We start from the raw sequence: 18,425 nt of genomic DNA, 5'->3' as shown, positions 1-18,425 counted from the left end.
CAGCAGCCTCTACCATCAGTGTTTGAATGTGTATGAATGGATGAGTTAATACTGATGGTCTCTTTACACAGCAGCCTCTACCATCAGTGTGTGAATGTGTATGAATGGATGAGTTAATACTGATGGTCTCTGTACACAGCAGCCTCTACCATCAGTGTGTGAATGTGTAGGTGTGACCTGCGGTGTAAAAGAGCTTTGAGCAGTCAGAAGAACAGAGAAGAAATATACAAGCTAAAAGTCCATTAATCATTTAATGTAACATGTACTTTGTCAGAGCTGGGCACACATCCTTTAAATGTTTATTATTGGCATTCTTCTTTTATTCATTTAAAACTTAGACGTTAATTTGAAAAATGTTTTGAAAACCTTTAACTTCTGGTAGGTTGGGTTTGCATTCCTCCAGTGCAACACTGACTTGCTTTGCCGGATCTGATGCAACATTGAATGTGTACTGGGTTAACCCCAGAGACTGTAAATAATAGTGAACCATCGTGCACTGGTTTCTGAAGGGCTGTCATGGAGAACCTTCCATTGCGGTGGCCATATTGGAATCTCTGAGTCAGGGAACTTCTCATGTCTCTTATTTGTCATTTCCTCTCTCCTCGATCTTCGCTTGAACCGGAAGTCATTCCGTGCCGCCATGTTGAAGGACTTCTCAAGTCGCTTATATCGGCACCGTAGAGTGAGGATCAAGAATAGAGGAAATAACTCTGAGGAGCTATGATCAAGTAAACACGAGAGCATCTTTCCAGGAAGTCTTTTTACTGACAGACACGCCCCGTCTCATATGTCTCTCATTGATTGGACGCTGTATTGGAAACGTGGATGCAATTTAAGAGACATGAGAAGTACCCTCTATCAAACTGTCAGTCAGAGGGCAGAGAGCTGGAGGCGGGTCTTAAGCCTCCTCACAAACAGCTACTACGCAGTCAGATCAGTCACGCCCCTAATTATGTACAACTTGTCTCCTTTGTTATCTCATAGCGGGTGAGGTATGGATCAATTCTCCCCACCCGTACAGTGAGTGCTGATAAAGACATGAACTTGAACATCATTGTTTGTACCAGGCTGTAAACATGTTTATTTCTGCTGTCAAAGCAGACGTTTAACTTTTGGGTCTGCATGTCTTCATAGTTTGATAAAAAACATTTTAAAGTTGGTCTCAGTGTCAGTGCTCTCTTTTTAGAGATCATGTCATTCTTTGTCGCAGGTTCTTCATAGAGAACGAGGAGGAGACACTTTTGTATTTCACCATTGGAGTGAACAGCGGCGTCATCAGGACCACACAGGTTCTGGACCGGGAGGTGGCCGCGTGGCACAACATCACCGTGGTGGCTGCAGAGGTTGGTAAGTTCTCAGCGGCAGCAGACAAGTTTCATTTAACACCGTATGGGTCCCCATTACCAGAACTGGGCTCTGGTACCTAATGGTCTCGGTTCTTTGCTTCTTTCACCTCTCAGAAAAATATGTCACTCTGACCCCTAGTGTTTAAAACGGGTACTGTAGTCTAAATTCTAAACGTTGTAAAAAAATCCCCCCGCCCCCTCCTCTTTTGAGTCGATGCTCACACAGGTCACCATGTGGTGGACTCTGAAGCTTCAGTGTTTATCCAGCTCTGCATGGGTCTGTAAACCTTTCTGTGTTCTAACCTCTCTCCATTTTTCAAAAGCATCTCCAATATTGATCCTAGTTTGAGCACGTTTCTGCTCGTGGAGCTTATTAGAAACATGCAGAGGCTTTTTAGGTCGAGTACAATCACTTCTATCTGAACCACTTCTCTTGACCGCTTCCATCGCTGTCTGTTGATGTAGTAAGTCCTAGGTCACCAAAACTGGGTAATTATCATGATTTGATTTCCAACCTTCTCACAGAAAAGGTCACTGAACAGTTAATAGTGATAGTAAACCCAAATAAGGTTTCATCATTGTGTGTGAATGTGGATAATTTAATACATGATCTTTTTTAAATGTTTTTATCGGTGCGATAGTGTGACAATGTGTGGAAGTAACATACATGACAAACAAAGGAGACGGAAAAGAAAAATCACTTTTCAGACTTGGATCTTCTCGTTAATCAGCTCTCATACTTTGAATAAGCTCAAGTGATGATCGGCTCCTCAACATCTGTCTGAGAAAGACACAGTAATGTATGTGTGTGTATCAGTGTGAGGAGAAAGGTTAAAAGTCAGTTGGAGGTTCATATCTGTGTGATGATGTCACAGAGTGTGAGCCCGTCCTCTCAGAGTCTCCTTCATGATGATCCAGATAAAGACTCACTGTTCTCTGTCGACCTGTAGGCCAACACCTCCCAGGTCTTTCTTACTTTATCTGCTTCATCAGACGGTCATGAAGAAGAAAATTAAATGCTAATAGGTGATCTTTTTTTATATCAATCTCCAACCCCTTCAGAACAATCTTCAAACTGATGCACATGATGTGACACCTGCTGCACAAATAGAGACTTCCTGTGTCCCTCCTACACAGGAAGTCTGTGTCCGTCCTGTGTCCCTCCTGTGCAGGAGGTCTGTGTCCTTCCTGTGTCCCTCCTGTGCAGGAGGTCTGTGTCCTTCCTGTGTCCCTCCTGCACAGGAAGTCTGTGTCCTACCTGTGTCCCTCCTGTACAGGAGGTCTGTGTCAAGGTCTGTGTCCCCCCTGTGTAGGAGGTCTCTGTCCTTCATGTGTCCCTCCTGTGTAGGAGGTCTGTGTCTCTATCGAACAGGAGGTCTGTGTTCCTCCTGTGCAGGAGGTCTGTGTCCCTCTGTGTCCCTGCTGCACAGTAGGTGTGTTTTTGTAGTCCCCTCAGCCTCAGAGTGCCTGGCGGTTATGAATGACCCCAATGTCCATCACTCTCACTTTAGTGCAGTTATCGTTGTTATCAAGCTGTTAGCTTGTGGAGTATGTGTATCCATCTGTTACCATGACGACTGTAGGCTGTGGCTAAATATCTCCTTTGGAGAGGCTCCTTTATCACAAACTAGTAGAGATAGGTTCAATCAGTTTACAACATTTATGTTTTTAGTTTGTGGAACTAAAATGTTTCTCTTTGTCACCTTCAGATAACCCTCGCATGGTGAGTCACGTCACGGTCACCATCCAGCTCCTGGATGTCAACGACAACATTCCAGCCATCTCAGGGGGCAATGATGTCATCATAGTGTGTGAAAGCACCAAAAGTGGACAGGTGAGTCTGTCAGAACGAGACACTCTGACGGTGTTTGGACAGGATGATGATGTCATGGTCTTCATGTGCTGGCAACAAAGAAACTCCTCAAATGTTTAGAAGTGTTGATGGAAGCAAAACGAGGGTCCACACGTGACGTGATGAGGGTCATGAGTTAGTTACCCTATTACCTACCACATGACAAACATCTGATTTGTGTTTGAGGGGAGAAGAGAACTGAAGCTTCCTGTTCATATTAAAGTAGCAGAGTTTGTGAATGAAAACTTGATGAGCTGGAAACAGAAAGAACTCACCTGAAGACGCCTCAGGCCCCGTGTCCACATTTCGTTCTTTCCAGGCAAAAGAGCGCTGGCTGTGCGTGCTGCACGTCCGTCCTGTCTCCATGACAACAGTCTGTTTTTATTTGAGATCGTTTATTTTCCGATCAGAGAGGATGTGGGTCCTTAGGCTGCAAATCTACAGGGAATGTCGTACATTTAGAAAAGAGCGCCGGTGACGTCAACAGCGCCTTTCTGAAAAGTTAAAAGATCTTCAACTTTAGCAATAACTTTTACTTATCTCACTCATCTATTTTACTTATGGAAAATAACTGAAAAACAGCGCTCAGAAGACAACGCTAGGTGGACACGAGGCCTAAAACAATTAGTCTACCACTAAATAAATCTGTCTTACATCAGTGATGTATGCGATTAATTGATCAGAAAGCCAGACATTTAATGGATTGTTTTATTTAATTACAATTTAGACTTTATATGAGTTCATGATCGGGTGGAGATGTTTTTTTGTGTTTACTGTTCAACTCCCAGCACATACAAAAACCAGTAATATATGCACAACTGAAAGCATGCACAAAAATATATCCTCTCTCTCACACACACACACACACACACACACACACACACACACACACACACACACACACACACACACGCTCTCATGCACGTTCATGTTGATCTGTAGCCTTTGTGTTGTGTCTGACACCATCAGCGGGGGATTTATCAGCTGAGCTGCAGACTCTGCAGCTTCTTGAACCTATAAATTATTCAGACTGCAGAGCGTGCCGATTGTGGCGCTGCCGGGCCAGAAAGCAGCCTCGCTCTCCTCCACCACCACACTGACAGCTCTGAACCAGGGAGGATAAAAACACTTATTATTCGAGGAAAGCAGGAATAGAGCCTGGATCTGCATGACGGAAACAGCTCCCCTCTTATATGGACAAAAATAAAACACACTCCCTCTGTGTCATTATGTTTATATATGTAGTGCCCTCTCTTATCCGTCCACCGCTCTCTGCTTTTTATGCTAATGAAAGTGTGTGTGTGTTTTACGTGTGTTCATTTATCCTGGCTTCAGGCAACAGACAACACATGCCCGCACAGTCAGTGTCAAGGGAGGATCTTTTTTTTCATATTGCTGGCATTGCAATAAATTGAAGCTGGGAAATTGTCATGCATGGCACATCTCTCTGGCATGACAACCTTTCTCTACTGTGTTGGGGGACTCAGTTGTATACTGCATTTGCATAATTGATTGCAAAACGATGAGACTGCTGTTTAGGTTGGGGGGCACACTGTACAGTTAGGACACATCTCTTGTTTGCTGTGTTGAACACATGGAGACGAGTGCTGGATACAAGCTCGAGGGCCTTGTGCAATTTGCACGCTTGAATTGTGTTGTTTTTTGTTTTAATGCATGTTTGTTGTTGAGAAAGATCCAGAGAGGCCTGTGGAGGAATGTGATAGCATTGAGTGTGTGGACTGGTAGGATCTAAATTTGAGGCAGGTAACAGTTAGAGAAATATATCTAATGAAGGCGATTCCATCGTTTCTTAAAAAAGGCTCTGATTTCAAATATAACAAAGTTAAATATTAAATGTGTATATGAAGTATCAATCAAGCTGATCTCTGTATTTTAGTCGTCAGCTGAGAAAAGGGCTGTAAAGGCTGCAAACAAATCCCTGCTGCAAATCAAGCAGCATCCTCTGCTGAAGCAGATGCTGAAGTGTAAAATCCTGCAGTTTCTCGAGTGTCCACTAGAGGCTGGCTGCAGAAGCACAAGAAGTCACATACACACCCATTCTAAAAAGCCTGTTTTTACAGCAGAGATTAACATGTTTACAGACAAATAGGTGTGATTAGCTCATGTCTCGATGGACACACACTGTACGGGGGGTGAATGTTTTGATGACTCATCAGTTTTGATTTGATGAAGGATAAGAGTTATTCACAATAAGGCGTGTAGCTGACCTGATTGACAGGTGGGCGCGGTGTAACGGTTTGTCAGGAGGTTTAAAACCCACCTCAGCTCCAGCTCTCAGCCTGTCGTTAGGTTGACTGAAAGTTAGGCTGAGACAACATTTCCAGCATGGAGACCGCCATCGACACGTCACAGTAAGACTTCAAAAGATGAATTCTCTCTAATGAAGGGCGCTAATGTGCAGCACAGAGTTAGGATTATTTCCGCCAGTGTATTTATAAAAATCTGTTGCGCCCAGTGTCAGATTGTCTCAGAGGAGAGCGTTACAACACACTTATGCTAAATATGCTAAGAGTGTGTTTGAAAACTTTTTCTATAACAGATGGAATAAGGACGTGTAATCGGGGAAAACTAAAAAAAAAAAAAAAAAAAATTGATTTGATGTTTCTGAGCTGATCTGAGCTGTCTTGTGCAAGCTTTGTTGTGTGCTGCTCAAGATTTAAGTTGCTGTTTGACATGGTTCACTAGGAAACCAGCAGATGGCAGTATTTTCTTAGTCATGTGTTGAGGTCCTAATAAAATCAAAACTTGTTCGAATTTAATTGCAGAAAGTTACTTGACATCCAGCTCTTGATCTCAGACAGGCAGTTTTCACAGAACTCTGCATACCTTGGTCTAGCGATTTAATGGGCAACTGTGAATCATCAGCATAAAAATGGAAGAACACACGTGTTTATTTATGATATGCCCTAATGGGAGCATGTATAGGGAAAATAAAATGGGCCCCACGACAGACCCCTGCGGCGCACCATATTTCACACCAGAGAAGGAGTTATTAACAGACACACAGCACCTTCTATTGGACAGATACGATTTAAACCAATCTAAGTCTGTCCCAGAAACCCTGACCCAGTGCCTCAGTCTGTTCAACAGGATGTTGTGATCAATAGTGTCGAAGGCTATGCTGAGGTCCAGGAGTACCAGGATTGAGCACATACCTTGATCAGCAGCAATTAAACGTTCATTTGTTACCTTAAGTAAGGCAGTCTCAGTGCTGTGAAACTTCCTGAAACCTGATTGAAGTTTTTCAAAAATGCTTTTATTTTCCAGCAGTGAGAACTTGCTTTGACACAATCTTTTCTAAAATCTTGGAAATAAAAGGCAACTTGGAAATTGGATAAAGGGATAAAAGGAGGGTTCGGATGCCTTACACCTCCCCGACACTGTTCTTATTGGATAGTCCATGCAGCAGACATCAGATAGGCATGGATGTTGTTCAGTCCAGATGAGATAATAAGCAGAAGTGGATACATTTATATTGAAAAAATGGTTACTTGGTTTTGGGTTATTGGGTTTTTTATCAGCAGTGGATGTACACAGGCAGTTTTAAAATAATCAGCCAATCAAAACCAAGAGGGGTGGGTCTTCTGATATCATCATTGTCATCAACAATAGCGGGCCATGTGTAGAGCTGCAGATTGATTGAAAGAACACATGCAGCCATTAACACCAACTCCTGAGGGAAGCATACGTTTACTTTCGTAACCTAGCAACAAAAATTGCGCTCTGAAACTGAGGTCACAGGCGCTGCCAGCATTAGAAGAGCCGTGAATGGACGCAGGCTGTAAAGCTTTGTAAATAAAAAAACAGGAAGCTTTGGTTAGTCTTTTCAAAATAAAGAAACACCAAAGACTTGATCACAGTCACTAATAATGTGTCCTGCAGCTTGAAGCAACATTTCTAAATATTACAAGTAATCTGAATGATTCTGAGCTTCAGGAGTCTGAGTATTTTGGGAGACCAGGTACAAAATTCTCTTTAGATTAAAATGATTTTAACATTTAAGGGTTGTAATATTTGTGTTCATGTGATGTGTGGACATTAAGTTATTGACAATGACCTTGGTTTTAGTGGATTTAGTAGAGTGTAAGGAATCCCCCCTTCTCTCTGTACACTTCCCTCTGTGTCGCCTGTTTTTGTTTTTAATTCAACATTTCCTCTCTGTGTCTCCATCAGGTTATTCAGACCCTCCGGGCAGCAGATCTCGACAACTTTGCTAATGGGAAGTTTTCCTTCTATGTGCCTGCTGAATATCCAGCCAATCCAAACTTCACACTGAAGGACAACGGAGGTAAAACAACTTCTTTATCGGGAGCGTACAAATGACGCTGAACAGCTCTGGGCCACTAACAGAGGCAGAAACACTTTATTTTACACAACAGCCGGTGAGCTTGAGGAGGATGGGGCTTGATGGTACCAGCAGCTAAATGAAGGGACACACGGGGGGATAGGAGATTCTTCTGCCCTTGAGGTGTGTACTTAGAATCATTTTTTTAAATGTCTTTGAGCCCCTGGTACCCTAAAATAGAAGCAGAGTTTGAATGGGGGAGGTCGCTGGTCCCATGTCAGACTCTCAGCTCCCCTCTTCGGCCTTCCCTCTCACCTCTCTCCCATTTACTTCCCTGGAGGTTTGGACTTAGAACTTTTTTGAGAACCAGAGTTTGACAGGGGGAGACAGCCGGGCCTGTGTCCGGCTCTCAGCGCCCCTCTTCGGCCTTCCCTCTCGCCTCTTTCCCCTCATCATCCCTGGAGGTTTGGACTACTCTATCCACTATCCTGTGTTAATAAAAGCAAACTTTAAAAAAATGAATCTAAAAAAGAAAACCCTAACCTCCAGTGTGGGCCGGGCTTTAGTTGGTGGTGACTGCTCTGCAGAACTGGACCCGGTGTTACACAGTGATCATGAAACACCTCAGTGTGGAATAAGGTCAAGAAATAGTCTTAAGATATAGTCTGTTAATAATTTTAATTAGTTGTTCCAGAAAAGGTATAAACCTCTGCACAAAGAAAATCATTGAGTCCAGATGTGTGGACCCGGTGTGGAGCAGGATGAGGGTGAGACGAGCTCCTCTTACTGGTTCACTGCAGGCAGAAGGACACGTTCTTGGCAGATATAGTGTAGCTCTGTCTGAGAGATATTGATTGATTGTCTGACTGATTGAAGACTAAAATGTGTTTAACATCAAGGCAGCTCCATTCAAACACCAAACAAACATTCAGAGGCCTTACATGGGCTTTGATCTGAGATTCAGATCCACATTTTAGTCTTGACTGGTGAACAAAGAGTGCTTCAGTCTGACCTTATTAAAACGTGGGACCCTGTATCTCCGGTTTGATGGTCACAGTTCATACTCTGTGTTCAGAGCGTGGTCAGGATCAGAGGCCATGCTGTTAGCCAGCTTTAACATGTTTTTATCATAGCTGAAACATAAAGTCTCAGTAGTGGACAGACACATATAACATGAGGCGTTACAGTCCTGTAGGACACTGAGAATCACAGACACATGGACCATGTGGTGTTAAAACAGGACTTTGTCCACTCGCCTCTCTCACTCATCTTGCAGATATTTTCAATGTGAGCTCTTGCACCATCAGAAGCTCGTTACAACAAATTGCACTGGGCTGCAGAACTTTATGGGTTTGTTTATACAATCATTAGCACTTCATCCTCTGTGAATAGGACCTTGAGAGCAGGAAAGTGATCTTTAATTTATGGTGCTATCAGTACCTCTGTGGTCTGTGTGAGCTCTATGCTCAGGAAGAGACTGATTCTCTGTTTCATCGTTTGTGCTCAGTTAGCAGCCGTGATTGAAGTTAATGGGGCTTTAAAACAAAGCATGCGGGTCTCTTAATGCATGCATGACCTCTGCACCTCGGCCAATATGCTTTGTGCTCACAGGGGGAACTCAAAAGAAACACCTTATTAACGGGCTGTATTGTATATCAGATATTATCTCCAGTGATTTCAGAGATTGGAGCGTAATGAATCCTGGCTCAGGCTCTCTGCTCCTCCCTCCTGCTGGCATCGTTACCACTCCTGTCTCTTTGCTGCCGCTGGAGCAGGTACCAGCACCCCTCCACCACCACAGCCACCCCACCCAGATCTGCTTTAATGTCCATGAAGTAAAAAAAATGGGTGCTGTTGCTATGGTAACCCAGCAGCTTCCGCTCCTCATTTAGCTTCAGATGCTTGAGTAAAGTGGAGGGGGCGCAGGTCGTCCTTCAGTTCTCAGGTACGTGTCAGGTTGTGTGATGTTCTCGGGGCTCGGAGGTCTTCTGTCGTTTCATCTCCTCCTCCGCCCCTGTGCTCCTCGATAAATCTGTCTCACCTTCTCTCCGTCAACTTCTATTTTCTTTCTCCCTCGTCTGATGTCTCTTCCATCTCTCCTGGTGTCGACACAGACTGAGGGGAGCTGACAGCAGTCTCATTAATGAGACACAGTGACAGGACTCGGACGTGGGGGGGGAGTCGGACGACGGTCTGGGAGCTTGTTGCTGCAGGCAGTTTGTGCTGTTGTTGTTTACTTGTTCTTCTTCTCACAGAGACTTACTGTTGCATTGCAAGTATTTTATTTGAGTTGTTAGAATCTTCCCAAAACGGATTTAAATCTCTTCCTTTGTATTTTTCTGATTAATGAAGTGTAATGTAGTTACAACTGCTCACCCCGCTCTTATTTTGGTATTCAACATTTTTTATTGATTTTACACATTTTACAGGGGATAACAAATACCCTGATTCTAAAGTCTTATCATAATTCAAATCTCTACATAGTCAACTGCAAAGTGTTTGTAAAGCACATTTAAAAGAGCCTAAGCTACAAACATTATAACAAGGAACACATTTTTTTTAAAGATTTTTAAAGATTTTTAAAGATTTATATTTGGGCTTTTTGCGCCTTTAATGTAGAGATAGGACAGTTGATAGAGTTGGAAATCAGGGAGAGAGAGAGAGAGGGGAATGACATGCGGGAAAGGACAGGAAAGGAACCCGGGCCGCCCGCTTGGAGGACTACAGCCTCCATACATGAGGCGCACGCACTAACCACTGCACCACCAGCGCCCCCTAACATGGAATACGTTTGACAAATAGATCTCACAGGGTAAGACCGAAGAACAAAGGTGTGCCATGAGCTGAGATTTAAATATACAAATACATTCAGTTGGCACATTGGGTGTCAGGAGCATTTGGTTTCACAAACGGTGCCTGCAACTGAAAAAGGGCGGTCAGTCCTAAGTAAGTTCACACTGAGCCCGGAGAGAGAGCTCAGAGGACCTGAGAGATCGCGCTGGGGAAGAGGGGATTAAAAGGTCTGATAAATACGGAGGGTTAATCCAGCAAATGACTGAAAAACAAGTACTAACTTTGAAAATTAATTCTAAAATAAACGGTTTCGCGAGCCAGTGAAGGGAGGAGATGTGCTTTTATTTTGAAGTACAAACTGAAGTGTGGTGCTTTTATTTTAAAGGTGGACAAACTGAAGTGTGGTGCTTTGTATTAAGGAGCTGTTAACTCAAACAACACTTGCAGTGCGCTGAAGCATTTTTCCTCTGGAGTTGATACGAGTGGCCACTATCTCGAAGCTAACGAGCTAACAAGCTAATGAGCTCTGCTTAGGGAGTGTCAGTGCCGTGTAGAGCCCCCTCCTTCCTCGTTCTTCATCCGTCTACGAGAGCGACAGAGAGGAAAATAAAAACGGGGCGTTGGGGTAAAAATGGCACGCTCGCGAGCAGTAGGACGCTCCAAAAGGAAACAATAGAATCAACCTGAATCAACAAGGTGTGAGCATGTACTGATGGCGTTATCATCATGTTGTTCATTTTTTCTAAAACTAGCATGATTTTGAAAGTAGCATTCCCTCAGTGCTCCGTCTACACCCACCCCTCCCCTCCCCTCTGTGCTCCCTCTAAAGCCACGCCCCTCACTTACATGCACGAGCGCTGTTGGTCCAGAAGCCGACCTCAGCTCATGCTTTGTGTGGGCTAGTTCACGGCATGTGGTAGAGAGCGATCAGGGAGACAGGGAGGCGTCTGATTGGTTCATCAGATTGGTACCTCGTAGCAGTTTTTACAGGCTTACAACTGATACAGATGATGGATTTTCTTTGTTCCCTTTTCAGAGAACATGAGTTATTAATTTCTGTCAGGACCTAAAGACAATTTCAACCAAAATCTTAAAAAGTGGAGAAAATGACCAACCCTGCCTCTAAGTTCTGTGTTTGAGCCTACAACACCCAACTCAGCAGACATTTGGTATTGACTTCATGAATCATCTTTTTGATGTTGTTCCACCATCCATCTTTTCAGAACATTTCCACAGTCTGTGAAAGATGGAGGCTTGGAAAATGTTGTCACTTACCCCCAATTCACACATACTCCGTCAGCACCGCACACTACATTGTACTTAGCTTCCACTCTAGTCGATCATTGTGTTCACACAGGGCGCGCTGCGGTCCGTCTCCGGAGCGTGTCACCAACAGCACTACGTCTCTGCTCTGTTTCAAATACGCAGCGAGTCTATTTTCGCCGGAGTACGCTGCAGGCACGCGTCAAGCTGGACAGAATATGACAGCCCGGACAGGAAGTCAGACAAGGAAACGCACAGAGCATCCGGTCAATTTCAAAATAAAACACAATATACGGACTCGCAATCGTATTTTTCATCACTTTATCAACATTACGTCAAAACAGGAACTGAATGAACAACAATGCATCCTCAGAAAGACAAAGCAACATGTTGTTTGCATGTTTTTCTCTTTATTCCCACGGGATCTTGTAGTTCTCCTGTGATGTGTCATGGGTGCGCTCCGCTGACGTTCCAGAAACAGATCCAGTGTGATAGAGATGGAGCAAAACCGTGGCGCTGACGGACCGCGGCGCGGACAGAGTATGTGTGAATTGGGGGTTACTGTTTTCCAGGTGTCTATGTTAAGAGTAGGTTTCATCTGGAGGTCAGCTTCCGTCATTTATCACACATTCAGAATCTACGTTGAGATGATGAGATTTTTCATCTCATAGTTATAGCAGCTGATTGTATAAGTGACATCACAGTCACTAACAGGATGCATCCATCTCCATTTCAAACTCGACTGCAAATCAACTTTTGAGAATTGTTGCTCCATTCGTCGTTTAGCCTTTGAACGCTCAAATGAACAAATTATCATAATTATAAAACATAATTACAACTCTGACACGTTGGAGTTAGGCCGCTATCACACCGAGACACGCCCACGCGGCCGCTCATAAAATGCCTCAAAAGCGCCTCAAAAGCGCCTCGGGCAAAACAGCGTGGTCCGTCTGGAGCCGGGCTGCATGCCCAACGGGGAGATTAAATGTTATTTGGTAACAGAAAAGTGGATTCAAGCAGATTCCGAGCTCTTGCTGTTGCTGTCCTGTTGGATGAGGAGGGGGAGGAACAAAATATAAGAAGAGATTTTGGGTTCATGACATACTGAACAAAAGGAAACAGTATGGTGAAGACCATCGTCTCTTTAGCGAGTTGTGTCTGGAGGATGAGCGTTTACATGCTACTCATTCTTCTTCTTCGTGGCAGAGAAAGAGGTAAAGTAGTAAGGCCCGCCTCTTGACTGATTTGATTGGCTGCCTGTGCCACCTGTAACATTGACGAGCGGTGCGACTCTGTGCCTTGTGCTGAAAAGTTGAGAATATTTTAACTTTAAAGCGGCTAAAACAGCTAGAAAAACGCAAAGCGCAGAACAAGAAAAGAGCATGCGCCAGGCGCGCTATACCATTTGAAAATAATGGTTTAGCTGGCGACGCGCTTCTAGCGACACGTCTCGGTGTGATCAGGGCCTTAGAACCGTATTTGAGCAGGTTGATCAATGGTGGAGGTGTTGGACTGAGTGACCGGATTTCAACCCGACGTTAATGCTGAACCATGTTCTGCTTTACAATGTGCTACACACGAAAACAAAACATCAACACCCCCCATGATCGTACTGTGAGACGGCTGAAAATACATCTGTTACCCCATACTCAAATGTTTTCTAAAAATCCAGTTACACCTCAGAAGAGAGGGTTCAGGGTCTCAGGGCCGGGACGTTAAATCAGGTTAAATTAAGAAACACGGTCAGCTGGATGTAGACACAATAAAGAAACAAGTGTTGAAATAATGAATGGAAGTATAAAACCTTCACAAGTGCTGTATCACATCTGTGTGTTTGAAAGGTTGCTTCAGAGATAATTACGCTGTGAGCAGATTTATTATCTGATTCTCCGACATGAATAAATAATAAAACCTCATGTGAGAGAGGTAAGAAGCATCCTGCCTGTTTAGTCTAAGACAGCACATATCATTGTATCCCTGTTCTTTCTTAAAGTGCTTCTCTTTGTCTCCTTCACCTTCCCCCCCCCCCCCCCTCCCCCTCCATGTTCCCAGACAACACTGCTAGTATAGTATCTCGTCGGCGTGACGGCTTCAGCCAGGACAGGGACCAGGAGTTGTTCAGCCTGGTGCTGGTGGTGTCTGATGGTGGGGAGCCACCGCTCAGCAGCACTGCTACCATCTCCCTCAGGGTGTGTGAGTGTCAGAGGAACACCAGGGGGCGTAACAACAACGTCTGCCAGGCCCAGGCCTTCCTGTCCTCGGCTGGCCTCAGCACGGGGGCTTTTGTGGCTATCCTGCTGTGTATTGTCATATTATTAGGTAGGTACCTACAGCCTGTATAGAGCGCCACAGGACTGAGTCCTAAAACCCAGAAGTAAGTTAGCATTTGAGCGCCATGGGGTCTATCCTCTCAAAGTCAGTGGGGATTATGAATGGGTTTGTGGTTAGACGCCTGAAATAAGGTCTGTGGTTAACACAAGCTTAAGAGATGTTGGTGTTTTGTTAGACCACATAAACTACGTTAGGTAATACCCCCACTTATGAATTTTGAAGTTTTTACGCGTCTTTAAAAAGGCGGTTGCTAACAAGTGGCTAAATGTGACTACAGTGGTTGTCGGGGACATTAAACGTCATCACGCTGGACACAGAGGCCGGGAACTCTCTCACTAGTCGGAGATGTCTCCTGTAGGTTTAATCTTTAGGTTAAGGTGAATATTAAGTTAGTAAACTATTTATTAAGATACGCGGATTAGCTTATCGGTCTGAAGCATAACGCTAGTGACGTCACAATCATCCGACCGTGGTGTAGTTAGCTTTAGCATAACGTTAGCTTTTTACTTCTGTCGGCCGCATTAACGCTTCAAACATCATAAAAATGGTGTTCATCTGTGAAGATTATCCTGCTGAACAAAATGCCTACGCTTCAGAAACGTGTGTTTGCCACAGAGATTATTTTCTGCAATGATCTAAAATCCAATGCAAACATCCCATAGGAGAATTCTGGTTAGACCCCATGGCGATGCTACTTCCGGGTTGGCCTACAAAAATATGTCATATGGTTTGTTCTCTATTTGTCTCGTGTTCCCCCGACCTACAAACTGACACAAGGAGTGCTAAATGAAAAACAACAGTTGGATATCATGTCATTAGTTTTCTCTCTCTTCATGGTCTTCCTTTCTTTCTCCATTTGTAAACCTCTCTTCTCTTCCCCTGCAGCCATAGTGATGCTGTTCACCCAGCTACGGAACAAGAAAGCCAGCAAAGAGCCTTTGATTCTGTCTGAGGAGGACATCAGAGAGAACGTGGTGACCTACGATGATGAGGGAGGCGGGGAGGAGGACACAGAGGCCTTTGACATCGCTGCACTTAGAAATCCCAAAGCCTCGGAGCCTCGCCGGAAGCTCCACGCCTACCTCAGCTGTGGACCGAGCCCCTACGAGACGGAGGAGGAGGAGGATGACGAGGAGAGGTTTGTGGTGTGGAGGAGGAGGAGGAAATCACAGGAGATGGACTACAGAAACTACAGCCCAGAGTCGGATCCGGGCTGGTTTGTCATTGACAGCATTCCTCGTGAGCTCAGCCAGTCAGCGCCCTCGGTTCTGCTGGAGGGTCATGACATCATCCAGCAGATCCTGCAGCAGAAAGTGGCCAAAGCAAACTTAGATACTCGGGGCCCACCATATGACTCACTCCAAACGTATGCTTATGAAGGCTGTGGGTCCTTGGCCGGGTCGGTCAGCTCTTTGGGCTTAACTGGGGCACTGCCCGAACTGAACTATGCGGACTTGGAGGACTGGGAGCCAGATGAGCAAATACTGGAACGAATTGTTGGAGAGCAGTTGGCCACAAGCCTGGCTAACTCTGACTCATAAAGGATTACCATCCCAAGGTTTTGTTTTGAACTTTTTTTTGTAACATTGTCCAGATCTGTCCAGAGACGGATCACTTTTTACTGTTGCCATGGGAGCAATGATGCAGAATTACTATCCCTGAAATGCTGGCAATTTGAAAGTGTGACATTATATAAAATCAGAGGATTAGAAAAGCCATGTGGATAATAGAAAACAGAAGCCTGGGAGATTTGGATGTGAGCTTTTTCTGAAATGAGTCAAAAGCAAAAAAAAGCAGGATGTAGGCTATGAAGAGCGGGGTTTAAAATTGACAGGTCAATTTGCATAAGGCGTCATCTCTCTGCTTGTTACGTGTGTCAGCGGAAAACGTTCACCCCTTACTGCTGCTTACGACTCCAAACCCCCGGGGTCAGAGTCTAGATTTGACGTTCAGGTCCCCATTCATCCATTCTTTGCAGGAACGTTGAGTTTTTTGTTGATCAGAAAGTCAAAAAGATGCCGGATACTGAGAGGAATCTTAGATGTTCTACAGGTTATATGCCCCTCCATGGAAAATGGATAAATGATTCTGATTATGGACTGCATTCTGTAGGGCATGGCATCCTAAATCTCTTTGCATGCAAACCATGCAAACAGGTCAGCTCTATCTTCCCGGGTCTTAGTAGGTCAAGACCGTTGGATCCACATTCCTACTCCACCTCCATGCTCGCTTCACCTCTGACCTCTATCTCTATCATCAGCTGTACATGTTCTCTTCCATTGAATCCAAACCAGTTTGGAAAGTGTTCCTGTTGTTTTTTTAAATATGATGTCTCATTGTCACATATCATCAGGCAGCATCACATGAACCATCACTGCTATGCAGATGATATTGTGTTTTACATTTGGGTTCAACAAGATTACCTTAAAAGTGTTCAGACTAGGGTTGTCAGGAGAGAGAGCGGGAATGGCATGAGAAAGGAGCCACAGGCCAGATTTGCACAGGCTGCAGGACAACAGCCCCTGTAACACATTTTTTAAACGTAGATATGATTCAGTAGAAATCAAACAATATTGGGTCATTTCTTGTTTTGACAAAAGAACTCCTGCACAATTCCTAAATTAGCAAAGTTTCAGAAAAGTTGCCGGTATGTATACAGTATGTGCAATTTACACAAGAATAAGTCGAAGGACACTTCAATTTTAAGAGCACGACACAAATATAAGCCAAGACGGAGACAAACATGTTGCCATGGATACAGCCCTCACAGCACCTTTTGGTTCACGCTGTGACTCAAGTTCTGATGTTTTTTTAAAGCGTCTGCACTCTTTGATACGATCATTAAAACAAAAAGTGTCGTAACGTTTGAAACACACGGCATCTAAAAGTTTTTAATATTCTGACCTTAGTTCAGACTAAATCAATCACTTCTCCCCTCGGGTTACTCCGCCACAGGAGTGTCTGTCTGGTTCATTAACATCACACATTTCAGAAACAAGGCGATTCAAAGTGCTAAAGAACGACCTCTGACTTTATGTCCTTCCATTTGATAAGACCAAATGTCCTCACACTGTAGCTCTATTCATCTCTTCATTTCAAGCAGCTCAGACTTCAGTACGACGTTGGAGCACATTGGTAAAGTGAACGGTCAGGCTTTGGTACGAGTTCCCTCTACTATTAACCCTCGGTACATCAGATACATCCTGAAACAGAACAATGACACGGGCTGGTCAGAGTGAGATCTTGCTGTGTGGTCGACCTAACGAGCTTTCACTCCCAGTAAAGTGTGAGAGTTTACACTACGTTTTGTAATATAAGTCCTTGTGCCAAAAGACACCCATACTTTTCCTTCTTATTTATCCATTTAGCACTCTGTAATCCAGCACAGACCAAATTGATCTAATATTTCAATATAAGTCATCTTACAATGTTCAGGAACGAGGAGACATGGAGGGGCAACATTTATGGATGATCAAAATCTATTTGATGGTATTTCATTGACTTTGTCGGCCCCTCGTTAACATTCAGATACTAGTTTTTGAATATGATGCACAGATGCCATCATTCAACATTTAATGAGTTGGAGGAAAGTTACCTGCACTTCTGTAACCATTGCTTTAATACCTGTTACACAATCTCACCATGTGTCAGACAGGTTTGAATCAGTAGTGTCTGCTCACGTCTCTCTTCTCTCTTCATCATCTGCAGCCATCAGTCTGAACAGATCACAGACAAGTATTCTGTGTGATCACCTCATGGTGCACTTATTGATATAAAGCACAGATGATCATATGAAGAAACGTACCATGTCTTAAATATTCTCATGGTACTTCAAGCTCTAACTTCTTACCCTTACCCTTACCCTTACCCTTACTTATCTCATTTCTATTTCCCCCCGCCCTGTCATGAAACTCGAAGTGAGTGCAAGCGAGCCAGATAGATCTAGAGACTGAATGGAGCGATGCTGAGGGAGAGGAAACGTTAGCTATCAGGAGTAAAGTGAGAAAAAAAGGTGAAATCAGGGAGACTCCCGCTCAAATCAGGAGTGTTGGCAGGTCTGCAGATGCTTTTTGAGACCACTAAGATATAAAATCAAAACCTCCAGAGTGGCTTAAATCCACCCGCAGTGTTGGCAGGTGTTAATGTCAAGCCCTGGTTACAAACTATTTCTAACATCTCAGAATATTGCTGGTTTGAAGGATTAGTGTTTTCTATAAAAGTTTCCTACAGTCATGGAAAGAATACAGATATGTTATATGAAATATACTCTGTCATGGTTTGATTTGAAAGGTCAACATTTTCCTGCAGTAAACTCAAACACTCTTGATGAGAGTTTGGACCGAGGTGATCTGAAGTGTTTCATCATCATCGTCATGCACATTGTGATTCTCTTTTCTATCGTTTTGTAATATATATATATTTTTTTTCTATTATGTTCGGCCGTGTTTAGTATCCCACATCCTGCGTCCTGATTGACCTCCTCTCCCTCGACACTAACGACGTCTTGGTTGGTTCAGCAGCAGGATTCATGTTT

At 43.9% G+C, this 18,425-nt stretch overlaps 2 protein-coding genes across 2 annotated transcripts in view; one reads left to right on the top strand and one right to left on the bottom strand.

The window, feature by feature from the left end:
• Positions 1-17,168, top strand: part of LOC132978586 (cadherin-18-like) — a 102,583-nt gene extending 85,415 nt beyond the window's left edge. Inside the window, exons 8-12 of the mRNA XM_061043803.1 lie at positions 1,211-1,347; positions 3,056-3,180; positions 7,393-7,507; positions 13,613-13,879; positions 14,777-17,168. Coding sequence (XP_060899786.1) covers positions 1,211-1,347; positions 3,056-3,180; positions 7,393-7,507; positions 13,613-13,879; positions 14,777-15,432 — 1,300 coding nt within the window. The 3' untranslated portion in view covers positions 15,433-17,168. The remainder of the gene's footprint in view (positions 1-1,210; positions 1,348-3,055; positions 3,181-7,392; positions 7,508-13,612; positions 13,880-14,776) is intronic.
• LOC132978590 (neuropilin and tolloid-like protein 1) overlaps positions 1-18,425 on the bottom strand; it is a 609,128-nt gene that overhangs the window by 340,006 nt on the left and 250,697 nt on the right. The window lies entirely within an intron of this gene.

The sequence above is a fragment of the Labrus mixtus genome, chromosome 8 (genome assembly GCF_963584025.1).
Source record: "Labrus mixtus chromosome 8, fLabMix1.1, whole genome shotgun sequence".
Classification (NCBI taxonomy): domain Eukaryota; kingdom Metazoa; phylum Chordata; class Actinopteri; order Labriformes; family Labridae; genus Labrus; species Labrus mixtus.
The sequence above is the reverse complement of the archived record's forward strand: the minus strand, read 5'-3'. Positions and strand labels throughout refer to the sequence as shown.